We start from the raw sequence: 22617 nt of genomic DNA, 5'->3' as shown, positions 1-22617 counted from the left end.
TTAACAAGAAAGAGCAATCAGAGATTGCAGACCCTCACCAGGACTTGTTTTTAGTGATTTTTAAGGCTTTTGTGTTAAAATTAATATGGCGGCCAAACCACATGACCGATGGTCATTTTTTCCTCCACCAATTTATGCCTACATGACGCTCAAGAAATTTCATCTTGATCGGATGAAGTTTTGTACTTGTCGAATTATGACGTCATAATGGAGGAACCTATGACCATCATTACCATATTTTATTCCCCCTGGAGAGTTCTTTACAATGAGCCAGGTCTCCACCAATTGTTCTTCACAATGAGCCCAAAAAAAATTCTATGCAGCGCTTTCAGAGATATAGAGGTGCAATTAATTTTGGTTTTTCCAAGATGGTGCCCGTACCACGTGACCTATGATGTAATTATCATTAAAAAGTTTTATAGGTGAAGGTGCACCTGTGGCGAAAATTTCCTGTCAATTGGACCAACGGTTGCAGAGAAAATATTTATTCTGTGTGGACAGACAGACACACAAATGTAATACCTTCTCCTCAAGAGTGCTTGATCAAATGGAATGAGACCACGCTCCCATTTGCCATCTCAGTTTGGCGAAAGGACATGCAAGATGCACCCAGAAGATGGCGGTGAGCGTAGGTGCACGCAATGGTGTTTTATACAAACTGATCAATTTTAAATGGAGAACCAATCCAGTCCTGACCCTTCGACTTACTAAGCACTTTACTTCACCATCGGGTATGCCTGCGTCATATATGAGATCAGCATATGCAAAGACGTTGGACCTGGAAATAAACATCACCTGCTGTTGCTTTATGGACCGCTTCAAATTATACAATCACAAGATCCTCCATCTGCTGGCTGGCATTGTCCTTCCAGATGTCTGAATAAGTCTCCAGCAGAGCAGATAAAAGCAGACTTTGGGATTTAACAACACATCCCTGTCCAGAGTAGATGATGTGAAGCTCTCGCTGACGTTCAGCCACTCAACATGACACCAGAACACCACGAGATTAAATAAATGATTTAAAACACGGTTAACTGGCCGCTCTAAAAAGCCAAATCAAATATAGATCACGACAGCGGAGTACCTGATACCAGGCCAAGCCAAACGATGGCAGACAGTGGACCGCCTGAATCGCATCAAAACTGGAGTCGTGCATTAAAGAGTGGAGATATAACAGACTCGAGGCACCTGCGATTGCGGCGGACAGATTACAGACAATGGAACACAAACCGCATTGCTGCCTGATGGATGCAATATGTAAAAAAAAAAAAAATTAAATTTAAAAACAAGACCGAAAGTCTAACAGCGGCGAAGCCGGGCTTGTAAAATATTATAAACCACAAAGACACATGATTAGTTTTTTAAACAGTCGCTAATGCTGTTTATAACATTAAACAAAGAAATTTGTTGGAATCCCGACATCCGTCATCCGACATGAGGTAAGTTTTACTTACAGAACTGAGGGAAGATCTACTGTAATCTAGATTATACCCCACAAGGATTGGGTACGTACCGTTTTAATGGAAGAGACGTAACGCCGATGCTTTCGATATTTGATGATCATTTTAACAATCGGTTTGTTTGTGTTTCACACTGAATGAAAAACGTCAAGGTAGAGCATGTCGATTGTGATATATGACAGGTTCAACAATATGTTTGGCCTGAACGACATAGGAATCAAAATGGCGGTGTGCGGAGTCAGCTGCCGTACCGACATCAGACGTAATCGCATCACCCTGTCATGTGACCAGATCCTCAGCTCTGATTGGTATATGTTTGAGGGGACATACATACATACAGACGGACAAACACTGTTCTAGATGGCTTTGCCCTAAGGGCTACGCTGTAAAAACACGGTCAAATCCTCAACGCCAGCAAGATCAAGGATCATGGGTAAATAGAAAAATAAGAAGAAGGACAAACATAAAGCCTCCATGTCCTTGTGGACATTGTTCCCTCTGCACTCTCGGTCTAGAGATATGAAATACATAGCGTAACGCACCGATTGTGCTTAACTAAAGACTACTTTACCGCTTGCTTCACAAACACAAATTGTACCTGGGACTCACAGTAATAACTCCTTACAACAGAAGGATAGTTTCTCAGGATTTTTTTTTTAAACTCCAGACTTCAGAAACTTTTAACTCCAGACTTTAACTTCAGAAAAAGCAAGAACAATTGCACTTGCTGATTTTACACCTGGAGCTGACTTTGCACAAAGAACACTACCTAATTCCACCTTTCAAAACACCTCATTTCACCCGTCGTTTTGTAATAACATCGAAAAGCCTGTGAAACGAGACTGAACGAGAAAAAGAAGATCTGTGAAAACGGCTGATATGCCTCCACCCACATTATTACATCATTGCAATACTTGTACCAAGTTTTATTTAAATCCATTCAGCTGTTCTCAAGTTATCACATGTCCACCTGACATGACCTCTGACCTCTGGCCTTTGACCCCAAAATGTAATCAGTTAATCTTTACGTCATTATACATACCTGTACCAAGTTTGAATTAGATCACTTCAGCCGTTCTCAAGTTATAGACCTATTACAAACTTTGACCGCTTGACCCCAAAATCTAATCAGTTCATCTTTACATCATTCTACATAATTGTACCAAATTTGGTCAGAATCCCATCACTGGTTCACAAGTTATCGCGGTAATAGTATTTTTTACCTAACTCTGACCTTTGGCATTTGACCTCATGACCCCAAAATCTAATCAGTTCATCTTTACCTCATTATACATACATGCACCAAGTTTGACGAAGAGCCCTTCAGCCATTCTCAAGTTATCGCGGTAACGAAAACCTATCACGGACGGACGGACGGACAGCCGGACAAGCATCCTGAAAACATAATGCCTCCAGCGACTTCGTCAACGGAGAGGCATAAAAACGGAGTTGATGGCAAGTGAATTGTAGAGATTTATTACAGATCAGACAGTTTTGTTATTTCAACCTTTCTCAAATCTAACATGGTAAAAGTACAGTACCGTTTTGTTATTTCAATCTTTCTCAAATCTAACATGGTATAAGTACAGTGCCGTACTTTTTTCTGCCACGGTCTAAAGAGCTTGCACACACTCATCAAGGAGACGGACATTTCAGGACACAATGGACGAATGAACACAAGACATGGATTTTGACCCTGGGGTTTTTTTTTTTTTTCCACTATTGGAAAAGTGCTCATTTCACTACACCAAACAAGCTAACTACTATTGTAGAAGTGGAATTTTTCGCACCACATCAATTTTCGCACATTTCGCGCTACAACAGACGAGCGCGAATTTAACAACGCACAAATACATTTGTCTTTTTTCGAGAAATTACAGTACTACATCACACAAAGAAAGTGTGCGGAGTACGCATGCAGTTACCAGCGACGCCATATTGAGGAGCAAGTAACGTGCTTGGCCAGCACGTCGTGCGGCGTAGGTCTAAGCGGTTCGCAACTACAGCCCCGTACTTCAGCATCCACAATTCAATGTAAAATATGCTTCGTTATTTGAAGCCAATTTCCAAAGTGGACGAACTTCACCGGTTCCCTAGACCTTCGTTAAAGCAGGGTTTGATGCACCGCCTGTCTATGCTGCTGACAAGGAAATATTGAAAGCTGGCCTGGGCGAAAGTCCCGCACTAGCTTGTAGAGACAGCGTTGCTGAGGCTGGAGAATGGAATGAATGAAAATATCCAATGCTCCAGGTGTTCATTAATTTACTAATATCTCCATTCAATTAACTATAAATTTGATGCTTTACTGTGCTTTCCAATCGCATTTTGCAATCTGTATGCCATTGGTTCCAGACAGTACCGAATTGGTTTCATACAATTTGACAAAGGAATCAAAATGCAATTTTTCATACAATTTCATACAACCCAAGGTTTGTAAACTTTAGTTTAAAATAAAGTTTTGACGACCGTTTCTTTTCAGTTATGGTTGCACTGCGAGTTCTTTTCTCCCCATGTAAATGTTCGCTTGGCTTTCACACGAATAACATGTGATTGTTGTCTTGTGACCGGCCTGAGAAATTAAAAGGAGCAAACACGTTTTCATGTTGCTCACTGTGCAAATTGAATTGCGTGAAAAGTTCCACTTCTACAGTAACCGGTAAAAACGGATGTTTTTATCGTCAAACTCTCAACGGATCCTCAGCGGCGGAGATTCAGCGGCAACAATCCAGAGGAATAAAACAGCCAAGGTGTTGAAGGATTCCAGGCACCGGGTCCGCTGCTCCAGCTGCCATTTGCAATCACTATTGGATGTATCACAAACAACTTGGGAGTGGGGGGAGAAGGGGAGTGCAAGTCCTTTTTTAAAATCCAAGTGATGCATCAAAACTTGGAACGTGAGCATCAAGCTGAGACAGCACTACACGCTACGTTGGCAGCCTCATCAACAGTCCTACAGCTTGTCCTGTTCCACACGTGACACCATAAAATTCGCATTTTCAAACGAATCTGTGAACCTGAAACAACTACCATATTCAGGTTACAACGATGGATTGAATCAAAAGAACTATGAATGAAATGAAGTACACTAACCGCCACGGTAACCGAAGAGAAGCTAACGTTTTGAGCGTTAACCTTCGTTAACCCGACAGTAAATTATTTCGAAAAACATTTTTTAGGTTCAGTTTACCTTGTTTTTAAACCTTTACAATTATTTTAATGACATTACAATTATTTCAGGATAAAAGGACGCCACGCAATTCTAAATGCAATAACGACCTTGCGATTTGTTTGAAGCCTCAATGCATGTGAACCTCATGCCGGGTTCACCCTGGCCGAGTCGGCACATGACAGGTCAAACAATTACTTGAGGGGCAGGCTGTTCCAGCCAGCAATATGCAATAGTAAACACAAATGAGGCTTTATGCCTGCACGGAATCGGTAAATACCACTAAATGACTATATTATTAAAATGCATTAAAAGTTGGCTAAGGCCGTATTCCTAACCTTCCTCCTCGCAAGCCAATGTACATACAATACATAGGTGAGTGATTTCCCTCAAAATCTGAAGAAAAAGGTAAAAGATGCAGAAAGGGGAGAAGGAATGAAAGTAAAAAAGTGAACCTCACTTTTTTAGAGACAGATCTTGGAGGTGTGGAAGAGGGGCAATGAGGGACAGGAGAGAACGGGGCGATAGCGCCGTATCAGAAAACCAAAGGTTGGAGTCTGGATCACATGGTACAAGGGGTTCTAGGTATAGGGGGCCGTCCCTTGCGCGAACCTCGGCAGGGCTGGGGAAGGGAGGATGACAAAAACAAGAATGGATAAAAATAAAGAAGTTAACTGCTGTAAATAAATCCATAAATGAACAAACATGCTTAACAAGACTAGCACATAAAGCAGCTTTAGTCAAAGGCATGGATGGACCTCAAGCAGTATTACTGTAACAATCCTGCTTAACACGACCCACTTGAAACAATTGGCACCTTCCTAAATCACAGATCTCATAAAAAATTTAAAAAAACACACACACACACACACACACACACACACACACACACACACACACACACACACACACACACACACACACACACACACACACACACACACACACACACACACACACACCACACCACACCACACCACACCACACACACACACCAAAAGTATGTGGACACCCGAACATCTCATTCCAGAATCATGGGAATTAATATGGAGTTGGTCCCCCCATTTAACACAGGTGGAGGCCAATTAACGGTGTGTGATTTTGAAGGCGAATGATTACACCTGAGCTAATTTACAATTGCTATTATAAGGGGGTGGACACTTATCCAACTAAGATATTTTCGTGTTGTATTTTCAATTAATTTTCTGAAATTTGTAAAATTTGACACTTTCTGGAATGCAATCAGCCACATGAACTTCAAGCAGAGATAAAGCAGCTTCATCAAATGGAACACTTTGGGATGAATTTCAACAAAACATTGGCAATAATAAGTAAGCAAATAAGAATATTTTCCTGCTATTATTTGGGCGAAATTCATCTGAAAGACCTTTAAATCAATCTGAGGAATAATAGGACCCAAGTTTACCTGCCTTGTAATTATCTGCTTGCAAAGGAAAGAAAACAAGCATTCTGAGTATTGCGCTGCAATACATGTCCCCTACCGGCAGTCTGTTGTCCGGAAAACTGTTGGGGAAATTACCAAGGGTTATTTACCCACAGGTTCTGAATCGTTCCCAATCGCTAATTACCTCAGGACGGGCTCACCTGTGATTCGCACTCGGGACTTCGATTTATACACCTTGCAGACAGGTCAGCAGAAGCACGAGAAAATACGTTGTTGATAAAGAACCTTTCGAGTCGCTAAATATCAGTAATTTATTATATTTTCCGGTTCACGATCAAGGATCGATGTGTATTGTTGCGGTTTTGAGTTTGTACAGTGAGTTTAATAAAGGTTAAAATTTCCCCCTCATAGTTAGTCACACAAGCAACATGTAGCCTCGCGATAGTGTAGTTATTTCTTAGTATTTGTGAGCTTAGTCCTTTTCCTATGTTAGTTCTGCATTGAGTAGCGTCAGGAGAATAGGCCCTACTTCTACCGACTTTCCAGCTTCCCTAGCCTCATGCCCCTTTGCGCTAACTTTGGTTCATTTTGGGCGAATTAACACGAGGCAGGCTAGGAGGGTCGGGGAGGAGCCGAAGGGGCGGAGCGGCAGAAGCGCTGAAGGTAAGCACGAGCCGCCAATCAGGGCTCAGAGGTGGTGGCGGTGGCGGTGGCGCTGCGTCACAGGGCATGGTAAGAAGGTTCGAGGGGGTTCCAGAAGGTTCGGGGGCGTACCTATATAACCCGTGGCACAAAGCCCTCAAAAGGACTGAAGCGAAGGACTAGCGCGGGGAAGCTGATGAACAAAGGACTTGCCCAGGGAGAACTCGCGCGCACTGACCAACTAACAGGATCGTTGAAGTGGAGTTGTGAGCGTCAGAGAACTGTGCAAGATACGCGGGCGAAGCCAGATGCGCGTGAACCGAAATACGCGCTATTAATAAGTGACGCTCGGTTGAGTTTGAGGCCGATCCATATACGGTGCATTAAGCCGCGCGAGTGAGAACGGCTGTGTAATCGCCAGCCGTGCTGAGAGTCCCGTATTTGCCGCTCCACCTCATCATCTGCTTTGTTCGGGAGACGCGCTACGAGGTTCCTTCCACCACCTGCTGCCATCTTCGCGGGACGTGCGGGGACCGTGGAGAGCCGGACAGGGCCATTCCTGGACGACCACGTCGACGCGTTGGCTGAACATCAACCCATCTGCAATTCCCTGTGTGAGTGAGACGGGCCCGAGTCCGGGGAATAAGACAAGATTGATTAAGTTCTGCCCTGTGTCTCTGCGTCCTCGATCATTCTACATACGTGTGGGAATAATAAAACCTGTGTTCTTCCTTTCTTCCATTCGATCGTTTATGTGGTTTCTTCATTGGCTAAGTGTGGTACGAATAGGATCACTCAAATCGGGTTCCACTAACTAAGACTGCACGGACCACGTGGTACTCAATCCGCTTGGCGTACTCAAACCACACGTGGCTCGTGCGAGGCTTGCTTCCTCGCTTCCGTGGCGGCGCAGGGAATTAGGTACGAGCGAGAATTCGTCCCGAGACCCTACTCTGCGTTTGCCCGGAAGGGGCGTGTCAAGCCTCGGTTCCGCCAAGCCCAGAAAGAACAAGGGGATTAATCCCCCCTTGGTAAGGGGAAGAAGGGCGGCGAAGAACCGTAACAGTATATATATATATATATATATATATGTTGTTCGGCTTGGCTCTGCCCCTCCCGAAAGCGCGCGCTGTGTCGCACTTTTGACGTTCGCGAGACGAGGCTAAGGGCGCGCGGTGCGGCTTGAAGAGAACTCTCGAATAAACAAGAGATATCCATTTTCTTGATATTTTCCTTTTATTAACGATATCTGCCAAACCACGTGCCCTATCGCAAATTCCAAAAGGACATTTTAGTAGACTGACATGCTGAACAGATCTGTGAAGTTTCCCCTCGATTGGATCAAAAATGAGGGAGGAGCTCGGTTTTAAAGGTTCATGCTTAAAAACGTCATAACTCTGAAACCATGTGACGCATGACGTCATGCTCGCTGACTTTTTTGTTCGTCATGGGTATGTGATTCTGCTTGCCAAGTTTGGCCTCGATCTGTTCAGCCGTTGCAGAGAAAAAGGTTTTCGTGTTTTCACGAAAAACAATATGGTGGCCGAACCACGTGACCTGTGACGTCATAATTACCATTAAAATATTCTACAGACCGAGTCCCCCCCCTACGGTGAAAATTTGATCTCAATCGGTCCTATTATTGCAGAGAAAATCTTTTTTAAAGGAAATTAAATCTTAAAATGGCACTGAGTTAAGGATCATCAGAATTATCAGAATTCCCAAAGTTCAAAGTGCCATAACTTTGTCAAAAATGATCGAAACGTCGTGAAGTTCGAACTTGATCTGCAATATTTCATGAGGAAACCATGTGCCAAGTTTGAAATCATTAGCATTAAGCGTTTATAAAAAGAGTCCGGAAAACTGTTCTTTGCGTGACGGACGGACAGACTGACAGACAGACAGACTGACTGAATGACTGACAGACTGACTGAATGACTGAATGACTGACAGACTGATGGACTGTCGGCCTGACGGACGGACAGACGGAGGGACGGCATGCAAACCTATAGTCCCCTCCGGTGTACACCGGTAGGGGACTAAGAAAGAATAGGGGCAATACCCCTGGGCACTCACCTGGTAGAACAAGCATTCTGAGTATTGCACTGCAATACATGTCCCCTACCGGCATTGGGTAGCACTGTCATAGAAGACAGTATTATGATTTACCGCACTCCAAATTATAGTCCGGAAAACTGTTGGGGAAATTCCCAAAGTTCAAAGTGCCATAACTTTGTCAAAAATGATCGAAACGTCGTGAAGTTCGAACTTGATCTGTAACTTATCATGACGAAACCATGTACCAAGTTAAAAATCATTAGCATTGAGAGTTTAGGAAAAAAAGTCCAGAAAGCTGTTCTTTGCGTGACGGACTGACGGCCCGACAGACTGACAGACGGAGGGACGGAGTGCAAACCTATAGTCCCCTACGGTGTACACCGGTAGGGAACTAATAAAGCAGCATACTACACCGACGAACCAACAGATATATCATTGAATAATCACTCATTGTTTCCGATCAGAAATATTTTTTTCACCTGCGAAAAACCAAATATATGACCGAAAAATACATATTTTGGGGGATAATCGCCCAATAGTCCCCGGCTTTTTAATGTCATGAACACACTTTAATACATGACGAGTGATGAAGGTTTTGTTTTTGTTTGTATGCAAGATCGAGGCTCGTGTAAGAGCTAACATTATTCACAAAAAAAAAAAACGGAAACACAAAACATACAATAAAGGGAGTGGGAGACGAGATGGGGAGAGAGAGGGAAGCACACAAGTACAACAGCAGAGAACAGGGACATCGAGAGATCTATGGGAGGGGGAGGGCTTTGGGGGAGGAGGCATGGGAAGGGGGGTGGGGTGGGAGATGTATAAAACACATGGACACTGCTAGGACTTCCAGGAAAGAAGTCGGTATTTCAAAAACATGGATCTGGGGTGAATTAACGGGGGTAGAAAAGATCAAGGTTTTGGATGGGGGAACATAAGAGAGGGTGGTGAACAGCTGTTTTAAAGACCTGGAGGGAGGAGTGGGATTTAAGAGAGTGAGGGAGTTTGTTCCAGAGGCGGGAGAGAAGAGGAATGAAGGAGTGAAGGTGAACAGAGAGTCTTGATTTTGGCAATTTCACCAGAAGAGGGATGCTGGCAGATCTTGTGCGACCTGTAGGAATATTTGGGGGACAGCACAGATAGAGCTGGGGCAGCTCGGCCGGATAGGAGTCGGTAGAAGACAAAAAAAAACCACCAACCTGCCTGCAGTGAATGAGTGAAAGGCCTTCACAATCAGCTTCATTGCGCGAGATTCCAATGATTCTGAAAGCTTTGGTTTCAACAGCGTGAAGCCGAGCTAGGTGTGAGGCAGGAACATCAGCGCAGAGGGGAGATCAGTATCATTGAGCTGCGGGTGAAAGCCTTGTATGTGGTGAGGAGCTCAGATGTGCCAAGGAAGGACTTCGCACGACGGAGGATGCCCAGTCGGCGACTGGCTTTGGAGGCCAGCTTGGAAATGTGGTTTTCCCAGGAAAGATCATGGCAGATAGTGAGACCCAAAAGGTTGAGTGACAGAACTTCTTGGAGAGGATTGTTGAAGAAAGTAGATGGGAGGGTTGTCCAGTCGGTCCTTTCGGAGAGACATTGTAAGAGTGTGAGATTTGTCAGGATTGAAAGACATGTTCCACTTGTTTGTCCAGGTCTGCAGAGAGTGGAGTCATCAGCAAAGAGATAGAGAGGATTTTCCAGAGAGTCGGAGAGATCATTGATGAAGACCAGAAAAAGCACAGGGCCCAGAACACTGGCTTGGGGAACTCCAGCCTGAACAGGAAGGGGAGATGAGAGAAATCCATTCAGGGCGACACGTTGACTATGACCAGAAAGGAAGTCTGCAAGCCATGCGTGGAGATTTCCATTGATACCGTAGGAGGAGAGTTTGGTGAGCAGAGCGGGGTGCCAGACCGTATCGAAGGCACGTGATATGTTAAGGGAGACAGCTCTGATTTACTGTTTGGCATTGGGGACCTCCATACATTGTTGAGACAGCAGAAGCAGCATGTCCAGAGTGACCTGGTCTGAAACCAAATTGATGATCAGAGATCAAGCCATTGGAGAAGAGGAAGGATTTGATATCTGAAGCAATGATGGATTCCATGACTTTGATGATAATTGGGAGCAGGTTGATTGGTCTGCAGATGCAAGGATCTGTTTTTGCACCTTTTTTGTGTAAAGCGGTAATGTTTGCTGATTTCCAAACTGATGGTAGATTACCTTGAGCAAAAGAGAGGGTGAAGAAAACAGAGGGAGGGTGTGAAAGAGCAGCAAAGCAGGATTTTAGGACACGTTGGCTGATGCCGTCTGGTCCAGTTGCGGAATCAGAGTCGAGGTTTGACAGAAACTTCTCCACCTTGTCAGGAGAGAAGGACACAGAGTCCAGGAGCAGCTGGGTTCGACTGGGTAAGGTGGGTACAGAGAGAGATGGGTTTGGGCCACAAGATTTTGAGGCAAACACAGAGTTGAGGCATTCGGCTTTGTCACATGCGGAGTCAGCTGTGTAGCCATTTGAGGTAAGGGAGGAGACGGAGGGGGAACAAACACCAGAAACAGATTTGACCAGACGCCACCAGGATTTGAAGGTAGTTTGATAGTTCACAACTTCTTTGTTCTTGCTTCAAGAGTTTGAGAGAAGTCACTCACAGGTTTGTGAGTTCAGTCTTGAGAGTAGAGAGATCGTGCTTCCTGGCTCTCCTGAGGGTAGACAGACACTTGTTCCGAGCTTGGTGGAAGGAACTGAGATTGCCTTCAGTTGGATTAGCCTTCCAAGAGGCAAAGGCAAGTTCTTTCAGGGCAACTGCCTCACCACAAGATTCAGTGTACCATTGAAGGGAGGAAGGGTATGACAACTGAAGACGAGATGGGATACATCTGTGCATGAGAGCGACCAGTTTACTTTGGAAGAATTCCCAGGAAGAGTTGAAGTCAGAGGCAGTAGAGATGGGAGACCAGTCCAGATGATTTATGGCTGCTTGAAGACCATGCCAGTCGGCCTGAGTGAAAAGCCAGACTCGTCGACGCTGAGGAGGCTCTCTGAGAATGGCCAGAGAGATGTCCACTTTAACAAGGAAATGATCAGAAGAACCGATTGGAGCAGAAGGAGAACAGCAGACATTTGCAGGGAAGTTTGTCATAACCAAGTCTAGAAGAGAAGATGCTCCGTTGACTGAGATCCGGGTCCGGAAATTGACAGATTGTGTCAGTCCAAATGAGTCGCAGAAGTCCTTTGCTGAGACGCCATGGCTGGTGAGAGAGGTACCCACACCCAGCCAGCTGGCATGATGACAATTTAAATCACCATATGAGGAAGAGAGAGTTGGGATGAGTAGATAGAAGTTGGTCCATGTTGTCAGACGGCGAAATGTAAATGGAATCATCGCTGTTTGGAGGACGGTGCAAACACATATGAACAAAAGGTAGGAGCGGAGAGGAAGCCGTAGCCAAAGGTACTCCTGTGGTTAGGGTTGAGAGAGGGCAGTGCAAAGAGAGTGAGGAGAGTGAGGAAGAGAGGTTTTGATAAAGATAGCCACCCCACCACGAGGACGAGGCTCAGGTCTATCCTATCGGAGGAGGGAGTAACCAGGAAGATATATGAAGGAATCAGAGACATCTTGAAGGAGGAAAGTTTCTGTTAAGCAGATCATGTCTGATTTGTCAGAAGCAACCTGAATAAAGTTTCATCGTTGCGGTCAAATTTCATCGAAATAGTGTGTGTACTTTCAGAGGAAAAAGCAAATTCCTATTTTGAGGAGCAAACCTCCCCCACCTCCCCAACCCCCGTTAACCGCCTAAGACCAAAAACATTTTTAATGCCGCAAACAAATGTTGGTACACCACAAGTGATGAACGGAACGTTGACAAGTTTCATCCCAATTGCATGTGTTGTTTCTTAGTTCTTAGAAGAAAGCAAATACACAACCTCCCCCCCCCCCCCCCCCCCCACCTGCCGACCCCCATATCGGCAAAATTTTATTTAATGTTGCGAACAAACTTTGGTACATCACGGGTGATGAAGGTTGTGGTAAGGTTTCATCGAAACAGTGTGTGTAGCCAAAGCAAATTCCTACTTTGGGGGTCAAACCTAGATCCACTTTAACCCTTAGTAGACCCCCTTAAACCCCGATTTTTTTTCATGCCGTGAACAAACTTGAGTTGCAACATACCAAGTATCATGTTTGCAAAGCTTGGTCACAATTCCATCAGCAGTTTTGGAGAAGAAGTTGCAAGTGTTTACGGACTGATGACACGCCATCGCATAAGCTGCCCGAAATGTTCCAAACGAGCTAAAAATGAACTCTCCTGAATATATAAAAGCCTAGTTCTCAGTTACAAAAAAGGGGCAGGAGGAACAAAAAAAGAAAGAAATACCATTTGGAAATGTAAAACTCAAAAAGGCGCACAGGACAATGTAGAGGATTCTCAGCATCTTCCGGTATCTCCTTTTCTGGCTCATCCTCTCTTCGTCGTTTCCGTCCAGAATTTCCTGAAACAAGGATTGGACAAAATGGAATGTTATCTTTAATGACACCAACAGCAACACAAGCATTCAGACGAATTCAAGTGTTTTCATAAGTGAACACCAATGTGTTTACCGATTTGATAAACCAAGTGCACTTAAAAAAGATAATTACGTAAAGAACTTCTGAAAAGGATGATCTACGAGTCGAGTTCTGCTTTCGTTAGGAAGCAATACAACTGCACATGGTAATGTATTAGTAACAAGCATTCTGAGTATTGCGCTGCAATACATGTCCCCTACCGGCAGTCTGTCGTCCGGAAAACTGTTGGGGAAATTACCATGGGTTATTTATCCACAGGTTCTGAATCGTTCCCAATCGCTAATTACCTCAGGACGGGCTCACCTGTGATTAGCACTCGGGACTTCGATTTATACACCTTGCAGACAGGTCAGCAGAAGCACGAGAAAATAAGTTGTTGATAATGAACCTTTCGAGTCGCTAAATATCAGTAATTTATTATATTTTCCTGTTCACGATCAATGATCGATGTGTATACAGTCACGTGAAAAAGTAAGTACACCCCATGTAAAGTTTTGACTTTTTCAACATATTTCAACATACAGCTATTTGATCTTCATTTCAACAATATTGACAGATAAAGGTGATATAATATAACAAATATCATGAAACATTTACATTTTGTAGTCCATTGTATAATTTAAATAAACATAAATGCAAATTTCGCATGTGGAAAAAGTAAGTACACCCTTGGCTCTAATAGGTGGTATTGCCCCCTTTGGCAGAAACCTCAAGTTGGCGTTTCTTATGACTGTCTACCAGTCTCTGACATCGACTGGGAGAAATTTTTGCCCACTCCTCCATGCATAATTCTTTCAGCTGTGCAATGTTTGAGGGGTTTCTTGCATGCACAGCTCGTTTCAAATCCCCCCACAACATCTCGATGGGATTTAGATCCGGGCTTTGACTTGGCCATTCCAGAACCCTCCATTTCTTTCTTTTCAGCCATTCCTTGGTGGATTTACTGGTATGTTTAGGATCATTGTCATGTTGCAAGGTCCACCTTCGGTTGAGCTTCAACTTTCCGACAGATGGCCTCACATTATCCTCAAGCACCCTCTGGTACAATGAAGAATTCATAGTGGATTCTATGATGGTGAGCTGCCCAGGCCCTGATGCAGCAAAGCTGCCCCAAATCATAATATTTCCACCACCATGCTTTACAGTTGGTATCAGGTTCTTGTGGTCAAATGCTGTCTTTGGTTTTCGCCAAACGTGTCTTCTGGTACTGTGGCCAAATAGCTCTACCTTTGACTCATCTGTCCAGAGCACATTGTTCCAGAAGTGCTGGTCTTTGCCTAGGTGTTCATTGGCAAACTTTAGTCTTGCCCTGATGTTCTTTCTGGACAGCAAAGGTTTCCTCCTGGCACACCTCTCATGTAGATCAAATTTGTGCAGCCTCTTTCTAATGGCAGACTCGTGCACTTTGACATCAACAGTGGCAAGAGCTACCTGTAGGTCCTGTGATGACATTCTGGGGTTCTTCGAGACTTCTTTCAGCATCTTGCGGTCTGCTCTTGGGCTGAACTTGCTGGGGCGGCCTGGCCTGAACAAGTTGGCAGTTGGTTGGAATAGTCTCCACTTGTAGATGATCTTCCGGACAGTCGAATGATTGATTTCAAATTGTTTGGAGATCTTTTAAAATCCCTTCCCAGACTCGTAGGCATCTATAACCTTCTTTCTGAAGGCCTCAGAGAGCTCTTTTGATTTAGGCATGGTGACGCCACACACTTCAACAACAAAGAGCAAACCAAACTAAATATCTGAGGTTTAAATAAGACAGGTTCCTCCAAGATCCTCTTTAACGATGTTCTAATCATTTGCACCTGAGCTGGTGCACCTGATTCTAATTTCAGGTATTTGAAGTAATGATAAATGTAGGGGTGTTCTTACTTTTTCCACATGCGAAATTTGCATTTATGTTTATTTAAATTATACAATGGGCTACAAAATGTAAATGTTTCATGATATTTGTTATATCACCTTTATCTATCAATATTGTTGAAATGAAGATCAAATAGCTGCATGTTGAAATATGTTGAAAAAGTCAAAACTTTACATGGGGTGTACTTACTTTTTCACGTGACTGTATATATGTTGCTCGGCTTGGCTCCGCCCCTCCCGAAAGCACGCGCTGTGTCGTGCTGTTGACGTTCGCGAGACTAGGCTGAGGGCGTGCGGTGCGGCTTGAGGAGAACTCTAAAATAAACAAGAGATATCCATTAAAAAAAAAAATGTTCGTTTAATTAACGATATCTGCCAAACCACGTGCCCTATCGCAAATTCCAAAAGGACATTTTAATAGATTGACATGCTGAACAGATCTGTGAAGTTTCCCCTCGATTGGATCAAAAATGAGGGAGCGGCTCGGTTTTAAAGGTTCATGCTTAAAAACGTCATAACTCTCAAACCATGGGACGCATGACGTCATGCTCGCTGACTTTTTTGTTCGTCATGGGTATGCGATTCTGCCTGCAAAGTTTGGCCTCGATCTGTTCAGCCATTGCAGAGAAAAAGTGGTTTTCGTGTTTTCACGAAAAACAATATGGCGACCGAACCACGTGACCTGTGACGTCATAATTACCATTAAAATATTCTACAGACTGAGTCCCTCCTATGGTGAAAATTTGATCTCAATCGGTCCTATTATTGCAGAGAAATTGGTTTTTAAAGGAAATTAAAACTTAAAATGCCACTGAGTTAAGGATCATCAGAATGATCAGAATTCCCAAAGTTCAAAGTGCCATAACTTTGTCAAAAATGATCGAAACGTCGTGAAGTTCGAACTCGATCTGTAACCTATCATGAGGAAACCATGTGCCAAGTTTGAAATCATTAGCATTAAGCGTTTAGAAAAAAAGTCCGGAAAACTGTTCTTTGCGTGACGGACTGACAGACGGAGGGAGGGCGTGCAAACCTACAGAGTCCTCCGGTGTACACCGGTAGGGGACTAATAATGCTTCCTTGATTTGTGTGACAGGAATCAGGCTTCAGTGAAATAGACCATTTAACGCAACTATATGTTCATGTTGTTACTGCCGTTGGTAAAGTGACGTAGGTATGCATCATCACTTTTGCGCATGCGCGGCCGGCGGTTCGGGTGTCTTGTCTATATCGATCCGATGTTGCCACGTCGTCCGAAAAAGAGTGGTGATTAAAAGCTGATGTTATGACAAGGTCTGAACGTGTTTTGCTTGGACATTCGCTCCGAAGGAAGGAGAGGCGTTTCACCCCTGCTGGCGTATTACATTTCATGTTCAATCATAGAGGTGCTATATCCACACTCGTCTCCAAGCTTTCAGGCCTCGATTCAAATCCCAAAACAGCTATAAACCGTCACCCCAGTGTTTCACAGGCAGGGCAATTAATCAATGTGTGTGAGGAATATGGGGGAAAAAAGAATGGCAAAAGGAGCGGATAGGTTGAAGGGACAAGGCAGGAGGAAAAGAGGTATAGATCGTGGCTGAGATGGGAAGATTTTGTGAGGAGGGATATCGGTGGTCGGAGAGTGGAGAGAATTAATTGGCTTAGGACAGAGGGAAGTGGAGGAGTATCGTGGTCGAGGCAGAGCAAAGCTTGGTATCATTGGACCTCACCCCTTACAAAGGGATGAGGAGAAGAAGTGTGTGCCATCCATCGGATAGATGTTAAACTGGACGTCTCATCCGCTGTCATTAAGAAGTGGACGTTAAAAAAATATGGTGTCCTTTGCGAAGAGTCGGCGAGCGAATGCCAGCACCACGGACACATTCCCAATTCCTTCTCCAACCTGCAAGGGGCATTGCATCAGTGGCATAGCCATGCTCCCCAGCAAACGATGCCACCCGCTACCTTATGCTGCATACTAAAGAAGAAGTTGTTGGATTTCACAACACTGCTCGGTTCGAGCATGCAAGAGCGTTCGAGGGCCGTCGGCCATTTCTTCTTCTTCTTCTTCTTCTTCTGCCATTTCACGGCGCCTGGTTGCCAGCCCCGGTTGTGCAGACCAGTACAATGCAGATATGTTTAAGGTATTGAGCCGAGGTCGGAGTACATTACATCTACGTATGTTCGAAGCAACCTTCATCCATCCAACCATTCATCCAACCTTCATCTTCAACCAGCCAGGGATAGTGGAGCCTGAGTCAACCAATGGGCGTTCAGAATACCAATTACGTCATGACTGATGAACCAATCAGTATCGCTGTTACAAAGACATGCTTATAAATGCAATATCTCTCACCTGTTCCAGTCTCTTTGCTGTGAATTGAGAACAGCACGAAAAGCTTCGGTTATTGTTCTTATGTCGTGTTTGTTTTCTAGTATTTAAGTAAAATTGTTCCTTAAATGGTACCTTATCTATGGGTGTAAGCTACATTTATTCAAATACCTTCACACAACATCATGTAGCCATTCCCTCAGCAGCAGTGTTTGTGCGATTTGGTGTGAAGATACACTACATGATCAAAAGTATGCGGACACCCTTCTAATTAGTGGATTCGGCTATTTCAGCCACACCCAGTGCTGACAGGTATATATAATCAAGCAGACAGCCATGCAATCTCCAAAGAGGAACATTGGCAGTAGAATGGGCCGTACTGAAGAGATCAGTGACTTTCAACGTGGCACCCACCATATGATGCCACCTTTTCAACAAGTCAGTTCTTTCAAATTTCTGCCCTGCTAGAGCAGCCCCGGTCAACTGTAAGTGCTTTTATTGTGAAGTGGAAACGTCGAGAAGCAACAACAGCTCAGTCGCGAAGTGGTAGGCCACACAAGCTCACAGAACAGGACCGCCGAGTGCTGAAGCACGTAATGCGTAAAAATTGTCTGTCCTCGGTTGCAAAACTCACAACTGAGTTCCAAACTGCCTCTGGAAGCAAAGTCAGCACAACAACTGTTCGCCGGGAGCTTCATGAAATGGGTTTCCATGGCCGAGCAGCCGCACACAAGCCTAAGATCACCATGCGCAATGCCAAGCGTCGGCTGGAGTGGCGTAAAGCTCGCCGCCATTGGACTCTGGAGCAATGGAAACGCGTTCTCTGGAGTGATGAATCACGCTTCACCATCTGGCAGTCCGACGGACGAATCTAGGTTTGGCGGATGCCAGGAGAACGCTACCTGCCCGAATGAATAGTGCCAACTGTAAAGTTTGGTGGAGGAGGAATAATGGTCTGGGGCTGTTATTCATGGTTCGGGCTAGGCCCCTTAGTTCCAGCAAATGGAAATCTTAACGCTACAGCATACAATGACATTCTAGATGATTGTGTGCTTCCATGTTTGTGGCAACAGTTTGGGGAAGCCATTTCCTGTTTCAGCATGACAATGCCCCCGTGCACAAAGCGAAATCCGTACAGAAATGGTTTGATTAGATCGGTGTGGAAGAACTTGACTGGCCTGCACAGAGCCCTGACCTCAACCCCATCGAACACCTTTGGGATGAATTGGAACGCCGACTGTGAGCCAGGCCTAATCGCCTAAGATCAGTGCCCGGCCTCACTAATGCTCTTGTGGCTGAATGGAAGCAAATCCCCACAGCAGTGTTCCAACGTCCAGTGGAAAGTCTTCCCAGAGGAGTCGAGGCTGTTATAGCAGCAAAGTGGGGGGGGGGGGGGGGGACCAACTCCATATTAATGCCCATGAATTTCGAATGAGATGTGTGATGTTCGGTAGTCCATATACTTTTGGTCATGTAGTGTACCTTCACTGAATAAACAAGGGCCAAAAATATATCTCGCTCATGATATTTGAGAACAGCATGGTAAGCCAAAGCAGACAAAAGATGAAAAGCAATATTTTCATAGATGCAAAAATTAGAGATGAGAGGAGAAACTCCTTCCAGCATTACCTTGTTCACAGGTTGGGCTGACTGCAGGATAAAGACCTAAGCACAAGGGTTTGCACCCCCCTCTTCTCTCTCTTCTCTCCATCCTGCCTGCACGACGTGCCTTACGAGGGCCAGCCGCTATCCGGGAGAACGTGAGCTGTGCGTGGGCATCCACATTCCGAATTCCAAAGCCCCAGAAGAGGAAGTATGAGAGGGCAGCTTGGAGGGACGATGGTGAGCGAGCACCGAGCCTGCCCGAAAGCCAAAGAAGCTGGGAGGAGAGGCAAGAGCGTTGTGACTCTGGGTACAAGGAGAAAAATGGATAATGGGAGGGAAGAAGAGGAAATGAGTCTTTATTCTATCACCTCCAATCTCAATGTTTTACATCCTCTTTACCTTTTAGAGTTAGAAAAAAAAACAATTTTCCCTGTGATCCATGATTGGCTGTTAAACTTGCATGTTGAAAATTGTTTGTCCATAAATGTCGATGAATCACGAGTGTGGTTGCATAATATGTTTCAAAGAATATCATGGAGATGGACACAGCTGCCTCCAAATAAACTATGGTTCTGTTAAAATTCATTCAAGTTGCTACATAATGGTAATGTTTTGTTAATAATAAGGATCTTAAGAAGAACATTAAATTATGATCAGATATAGTAATTCATATATATTACATGAAATTGTGATGGACATTTCTGCCTGTCTGACAGTTTACCTGGAGCTTGCCACGCAGCGAGTTTAGAAGAAAGAGCTCCAAAGAAGTCTCCATAAATGGAATCACTAAAAATGTCATCCTCAATTCCTGCCTCAGACAGATATCTCTGAAGCCCAAGACAAAGGTAATAGAGGCAGTCTGGGCGATAGTCCTGTCCATTTGGACGTTGAGCTTCAGAAACAAATGCATAGAGAGCAGAAGCTCTCTCCGATTGTGGAAGCGACAGAAAAACGGATGGCTGTCCTTTATTAGGTTTCAAAGCACCATCTGCCCACAGCTTCCAGGCCTTGTGGCCCAAGCCGAACCTCGCTTTGCTTTCATTGCCAATGGAATTGAGGATTTCAACTTCGGGGTCAAGATAAGGGTTTGGGGGAATGGAGGAAGATGGGGCAGCGACACAATGAGACAAACGGCTTCGTGATTCTGAAGAGGCGGGAGATGCAACTGCTGAAGCAGCGGTGATTTCTGACTTTCGTTTACTTTTACTGTTCTCTCTCTTTGCTGGTAGTGCCAACATTCCTCCTTGTCCCAAGTTTAAACGCTCTTCTTCTCCTTTTTCCTGAGCCTGCTCCGCTTCTGAATGTACCTTTCTCTGCTCACATACTCTCGTTGATGGAATCAAAAGAGGTACTGGAATCTTTAGGGTGAGGGGGGAAAAAGGCAAAGAAAGGAAATAATAACAATGCAATATTCAGGTAAAACATATGAAATGGGATGGTTTTGGTTTTTTTTTTAAACTATATAACGATAAATAGATGATAGAAAGCAGACAAAAGGTATTATGATAAAATGGGAAAGATGCAAATACTTCTAAATGATGCTGAATGGGGAAATGAGGACATTATGTCAGGGCGTCTCTAATACCGAGTGGGACCACGCACTGTGGAGAGTTTGAGAATTACCGGAATAGGAAGGGCAATGGGAGAAGGTGTGGGCTGGCAGTACATGTGCATTGGCACAGGTACATAAATTGGAACAGGCACTGGAAATGGAATCCTTGAAATCCTGGCACCATCTACTGAAGGGAAAAAAAACGAGAGGAGTAGGAACATCATGTGGCAGCATTGCAAGGTCTTGATGCGGTTTCAAAAAGCAAACACCTTCAAGAATACTGACGTTTTCAAATCATAAATAAAAGTAACCAACTGAAGTAAGCTTACAAATACTACTTTAAATCATGTCAATCATATCAGCATATAAACAACACCGATAGTCTAACAAACGAATAGCCAGGCTTTGATTTGCTGAGTGGATGATCTGCTGTCCCCCTGTCATGTGACCACTCAGCTCTGATTGGTGGACGTTTGAGGGACATATATATATATATATATATATATATATATATATATACATACAGTCACGTGAAAAAGTAAGTACACCCCATGTAAAGTTTTGACTTTTTCAACATATTTCAACATACAGCTATTGGATCTTCATTTCAACAATATTGATAGATAAAGGTGATATAATATAACAAATATCATGAAACATTTACATTTTGTAATCCATTGTATAATTTAAACTAGAGGTTCCAGGGAACCTGAACTCAACTGGTCTATATCAATATGGTTAGAATATGCATAATAGAACCACAAACTACATAGTTTATATGTGCTAAAGAGGTACAGTAACGTTGAAGGTATCTCATGTTTAAACAGGAAACTAGAAAAAATTGAGTTTTAAGTGAGGCATGAAAAGTAAAACTACAATGAAAAGCATGAAAAGCATGAAAAGTAAAACAAAAAAGATTTTTCAATATGGCCGCCCTGCCGCACCCATTTTTGGGCGTGCAATGCCCAAATGCAATCCCAAACTAGTTTATGTCTTAAAGATGCTGCATAACAAGTTTCATCAAACTTCATCAATATTTGTGACTTTTAGAGCGTAGACGTCGAATTGTTTACAGACGACAGACAGACGGACGACGGACACTGGGTGTCGACAAAAACTCAGCTGGACATAGTCCAGTTGAGTTAATAAACATAAATGCAAATTTCGCATGTGGAAAAAGTAAGTAGACCCCTACATTTATCACTACTTCAAATACCTAAAATTAGAATCAGGTGCACCAGCTCAAGAGCAAATGATTAGAACATCGTTAGAGAGGATCTTGGAGGAACCTGTCTTATTTAAACCTCAGCCATTTAGTTTGGTTTGCTCTTTGTTGTTGAAGTGTGCGGCGTCACCATGCCTAGATCAAAAGAACTCTCTGATGCCTTCACAAAGAAGGTTATAGATGCCTACGAGTCTAAGAAGGGATTTAAAAAGATCTCCAAACAATTTGAAATCAATCATTCGACTGTCCGGAAGATCATCTACGAAGATTCCAAACAACTGCCAACTTGTTCAGGCCAGGCCGCCCCAGCAAGTTCAGCCCGAGAGCAAGACCGCAAGATGCTGAAAGAAGTCTCTAAGAACCCCAGAATGTCATCACAGGACCTACAGGTAGCTCTTGCCACTGTTGATGTCAAAGTGCACGAGTCTACCATTAGAAAAAGGCTGCACAAATTTGATCTACATGGGAGGTGTGCCAGGAGGAAACCTTTGCTGTCCAGAAAGAACATCAGGGCAAGACTAAAGTTTGCCAATGGACACCTAGGCAAAGACCAGCACTTCTGGAACAATGTGCTCTGGGCAGATGAGTCAAAGGGAGAGCTATTTGGCCACAGTACCAGAAGACATGTTTGGCAAAAACCAAAGACAGCATTTGACACAAGAACCTGATACCAACTGTAAAGCATGGTGGTGGAAATATTATGGTTTGGGGCAGCTTTGCTGCATCAGGGCCTGGGCAGCTCACCATCATATAATCCACTATGAATTCTTCATT

At 44.0% G+C, this 22617-nt stretch overlaps 1 protein-coding gene across 6 annotated transcripts in view; it reads right to left on the bottom strand.

Annotated features, from left to right (window-relative positions):
* Positions 1–2915: 2915 nt before the first annotated feature.
* Positions 2916–22617, bottom strand: part of LOC137420770 (zinc finger MYM-type protein 3-like) — a 126536-nt gene continuing 106834 nt past the window's right edge. For 4 of the 6 annotated variants that reach the window (XM_078772301.1, XM_078772304.1, XM_078772302.1 and 1 more), the window contains 6 exons: positions 20690–20805; positions 19788–20424; positions 19091–19369; positions 13094–13208; positions 5087–5248; positions 2916–4422 (listed from right to left, as the gene is read on the bottom strand). In XM_078772301.1, coding sequence (XP_078628427.1) covers positions 4362–4422; positions 5087–5248; positions 13094–13208; positions 19091–19369; positions 19788–20424; positions 20690–20805 — 1370 coding nt within the window. In that variant the 3' untranslated portion in view covers positions 2916–4361. Of the gene's footprint in view, positions 4423–5086; positions 5249–13093; positions 13209–19090; positions 19370–19787; positions 20425–20689; positions 20806–22617 lie in introns of those variants that run through there. The other 2 variants (XM_078772303.1, XR_013622481.1) reach the window with 2 other exon arrangements.

The sequence above is a fragment of the Myxine glutinosa genome, chromosome 2 (assembly GCF_964187855.1).
Source record: "Myxine glutinosa chromosome 2, kmMyxGlut1.1, whole genome shotgun sequence".
Classification (NCBI taxonomy): domain Eukaryota; kingdom Metazoa; phylum Chordata; class Myxini; order Myxiniformes; family Myxinidae; genus Myxine; species Myxine glutinosa.
This window is presented reverse-complemented; position numbering and strand designations above follow the sequence as displayed.